Source organism: Sorex araneus, chromosome 1, assembly GCF_027595985.1.
Source record: "Sorex araneus isolate mSorAra2 chromosome 1, mSorAra2.pri, whole genome shotgun sequence".
Classification (NCBI taxonomy): Eukaryota; Metazoa; Chordata; class Mammalia; order Eulipotyphla; family Soricidae; genus Sorex; species Sorex araneus.
In genome coordinates, this window is record NC_073302.1 from 191,183,360 (window position 1) to 191,187,425 (window position 4,066).

Sequence of the window (4,066 nt, forward strand, 5' to 3'; positions counted from 1 at the left end):
CTGAGAGGGACAAAGGAATTGAACCCAGGTTGGCTGCATGCAAGGCAAACACCCTACCCACTGTGCTATGGCTCCAAAACAGAACCAACATAATATAATATTTCACTCTAAGGTTGGTTGCTGCCTACTATAAATCCCATCAAAAGTGGTGTGGTACTGGGGCTGGAGCAATAGCACAGTGGGTAGGGCGTTTGCCTTGCACGTGGCCGACCCGGGTTCGATTCCCAGCATCCCATATGGTCCCCTGAGCACCTCCAGGAGTAACTCCTGAGTGCAAAGCCAGGAGGTAACCCCTGTGCATTGCTGGGTGTGACCCAAAAAGAAAAAAAACAAAACCAAACAAAATAAAAGTGGTGCGGTACTCTTGGAGAATGGATAGGTGTGTCCTATGAAGTGTCACATGGCCAAGTATGCAGCCGCGTGATCCAGGAAAAGGTTCACTCATGGGTGAAGCTTGGCCCGAGTGTGTGGAGAGCTGCCGTGAGCATGGTGGTGGCTGAGTTGTGGAGGTTTTCCGCTGCCGGGGCTGGGTCCCTTGAGGCGGGGAGGGGGTCTCACCCATCCCCCTCTGGGGCGCCCCGAGTGAAACAGCCTGGCGTGATGTCTGGTGGCATGGTTATGGCGAGTGTCATGTTATGCTCCCTTCCGGGAGAGGACATGAAAATACTTATTTTCTTGGCCGGGGGTGTGGCTTCGGGCAGAGCACTTATGCAGGTGTGAAGACTGGGTTTGATCCCTTGAGCACTCCCCTCGTGCCCACCCCCCCCGCACCCCCAATACAACTCCCCCAAACCATAACCACATTCACACTCACCACACACACAGACACATAGATTCATTATAGGAGGTGATAAAAATGAAATGACATAACCCTTCAGTTATGAAATGAAATGACATAACCGAGAAGTAGGCACTCTCACACTCACACTCACACACACACACACAGCCAGATCTGATCCCCTGTGCCACAACCAAACACACACACCAAGTTCTAGTCCTACGACCACAACCAACGTGAAGCACGCGCACACACACACACACACACACACACACACACACACAGAGCTCAGCAAACAGGATGCTGGCTCCACTCAGGCTCTGCCTAGTCCCCTCTGCGTCATGGCTGACCTCCACCCTCAATCCACTGCAGCTGGGCCCCAGGGTGAGGCCCTGGGGACAGACTTGGATGACCTGTTGGACTTCATTTCTGGCTGGGGGTCAAGTTTGCCCGGTGCCAAAGGAGAAATTTCCTTCTCACTGGCTCTGCGCTGGCGAGGGCTGAGTGAGCAGTGTTGCCCGTCCTGCCCAGGAGTGCTGTGACAGGCCCCAAGCACACAGACCATGCTGGGCAGAGATCACCTGATCCCGGCACCAGGCCCCGGGCCTGGGATTGGCCTAGCGTGAGGCTGCGTGCACCTGCCAGTGTGCCGTTGGCTCTGAACATAAACTTGCAGCCTTGAGCTGCACTGGGCAGTTCCTGGGCAGTCTGGGCGCAGGAGTCACGGCCATGCAGGTGCTCACCAAGCGCTACCCCAAGAACTGCCTGCTGACTGTCATGGATAGGTATGCGGCTGTGGTGCGGGACATGGAGCAGGTGGTGATGATGCCCAGCCTGCTGCAGGACCCGGCGGGCCCGCCCGACCTCTATCCCTGCTACCTGATGCTCAAGGCCATCCGCGTGGACGTGGACCACGGGCTGCTGCCCCGGGAGGAGTGGCAGGCCAGGGTGGCTGGGCAGGCAGCCTGGGAGACAGAGAGAGGAACTGCGCCTGCGGAGGGCGCCCGAGAGGACGAGAGGGTCCCGGAGCCCCTGGACTTGGAAGCCCAGTTCCACCTGCACTTCTCCAGCCTCCACCACATCCTCACCAGCCTCACCCTGAAGGCCGAGGAGGTGACACGGAGATACCAGGAACTGACGGGGCAGGCTGAGTAGGCTGGCCCTGGCAGGTAAAGGGTCCCCTGAGGGGATGGTGGCTGGGGCTGAGGTGCAGGGAAGGCCGGCTCTTGCTCCTGGGGGGCTCAGGCTGGGCTCGCCTCCTCCCAGACTTAGATTTAGAGAGCAACGGCCACACACCAAGGAGGAAGGAGTTCTGGGTGCTCCATACATGTGTGGCCCGCCCCGGAACTCCACCAGGAGCTACCCTAGAGTGCTGGGCATGGCCCATGAAGGAGAAGGAATCTGATGCGAGTCCCGGTGGCTCAGACTGAGAGAGAGACACATGATCACTTGACCATGATGCCATCATGGGGTCCTCTGGTGCTGCGAGTTTCTGTGAGGTGGATTCATGCACCCTGCGCCAGCGGCAGGCAGGGTGGGCAGTCAGCAGGCCTTGTTTGAAGCTGGTCAGACGCGAAGGGAGGAGCCAGGGAGGTGAGGGTGGGCAGGGAGCCCCCCCTGCTGGCAGGAGGGAGCCAGACTGGCTCCTGGCTGGAGCGGGCACACTTAGCCACATCTGCCAGTTTGTGTCGTGCCACCAGCCAGCCCTGTCCCCCACACTAGCTTCCTTGGTCACCAGTCATGTCTTTGGAGATCTCAAAATAGTCCCCGTGGAACTGAAGGGCAGAATTCTGGTCCACACCTGGTGGTGCTCAGAATTTACTCCTGGTGGGCCTCTGGGGACCATACCTGGGTTGGCCATAAGCAGGACAAGTGCCTTAACTTCTGTGCTATCTCTCTGGCTCTCGAAAAATCTTTTTACAGAGGAGGTTCTTTTTTAAAGATAATATATATTGTACTTAACTCTGTCTAAGGCACATGATACACAGGTATAGCCACATAGTCGATTTTATTCCTTATAACTTACTAGTCATAATAGAACTTTCTTTCTTTCTTTCTTTCTTTCTTTCTTTCTTTCTTTCTTTCTTTCTTTCTTTCTTTCTTTCTTTCTTTCTTTCTTTCTTTCTTTCTTTCTTTCTATTTTTGCTTTTTGGGTCACTTACTGGTCATAATAGAACTTTCTTTCTTTTTTTTTGTTTTGTTTTTGGGTCACACCCGGCGATGCACAGGGGTTACTCCTGGCTCTTCACTCAGGAATTACCCCTGGCGGTGCTCAGGGGACCATATGGGGTGCTGGGATTCGAACCCGGGTCGGCCGCGTGCAAGGCAAACGCCCTACCCGCTGTGCTATTGCTCCAGCCCCTCTTTCTTTCTTTCTTTCTTATTTATATTTTTGCTTTTTGGGTCACACCTGGCAATGCACAGGGGTTATTCCTGGTTCTGCACTCAGGAATTACCCCTGGCGGTGCTCAGGGGACCATATGGGATGCTGGGAATCGAACCCGGGTTGGCCATGTGCAAGGCAAATGCCCTACCCGCTGTGTTATCGCTCCAGCCCCTGCGCAGAGATTCTTGCACCAGCACTCAGCACTCACTTCACCTTCTCTGGGCTTTGTGTTTTTTAAGAATTACAACAGGCACCAGAATTGTTCAACTGTTTAGGGTCCCTTGCTTGGCCAAGGAGATGCTGAGTGGGTGCCTGGCCTGCAGTGAGCCTGGGCTGGAGCTCTGGAATCACGTGGTCCCCTGAGCAGCACCCATGTGGCCTGGAGTCCTTCAGCACTGCCAGACTAAAGCAGCCCTGAGTCACTGCACCTGAGCATGAAGCTGTGCAGCACTGCTCTCTGGAGTGTCCTACCCCCAGCACCCCACTGCCTAGAGAAAAAACCCAATCAAATTACTCGCATAAGGGCTAGAGAAGAGGTTCAGTGGTCCAGTGGCTTCCTCTTGTATGAGTCCCTGGATTCTATCCCTGGTCTCAAATACACACACACACACACACACACACACACACACACACACACACACACACACACAGACACATACACAGACACACACACACACAGAGACACATACAAACATAAACCCACTCACCGCCACACAGACACATGCACAGACACACAGAGAAACACATACACAGAGACACACAGATACACAAACACACACACACACACACAATCTGCCTGTCAATACCCTTACCTTTTACAGATGAAAGGACTTGGGGCTGGTGTGCTAGTACAGCAGGGAGGGTGTTTGCCTTGCATGCTGCCGACCTGGATTCTACCCGCG

The 4,066-nt window shown here is 54.6% G+C and overlaps 1 protein-coding gene across 1 annotated transcript; it reads left to right on the plus strand.

The window, feature by feature from the left end:
• The first annotated feature begins 811 nt into the window (after positions 1 to 811).
• THRSP (thyroid hormone responsive) lies at positions 812 to 3,820 on the plus strand. Its single transcript, XM_055124145.1, has one exon. It carries the CDS (start codon positions 1,508 to 1,510, stop codon positions 1,931 to 1,933), a length of 426 nt encoding a protein of 141 aa, XP_054980120.1. The 5' UTR covers positions 812 to 1,507; the 3' UTR covers positions 1,934 to 3,820.
• Positions 3,821 to 4,066: the final 246 nt, after the last annotated feature.

Bases quoted from the DNA above. Each gene is read 5' to 3' on its own strand.
- THRSP (XM_055124145.1), top strand. From the start codon at position 1,508: ATGCAGGTGCTCACCAAGCGCTACCCCAAGAACTGCCTGCTGACTGTC.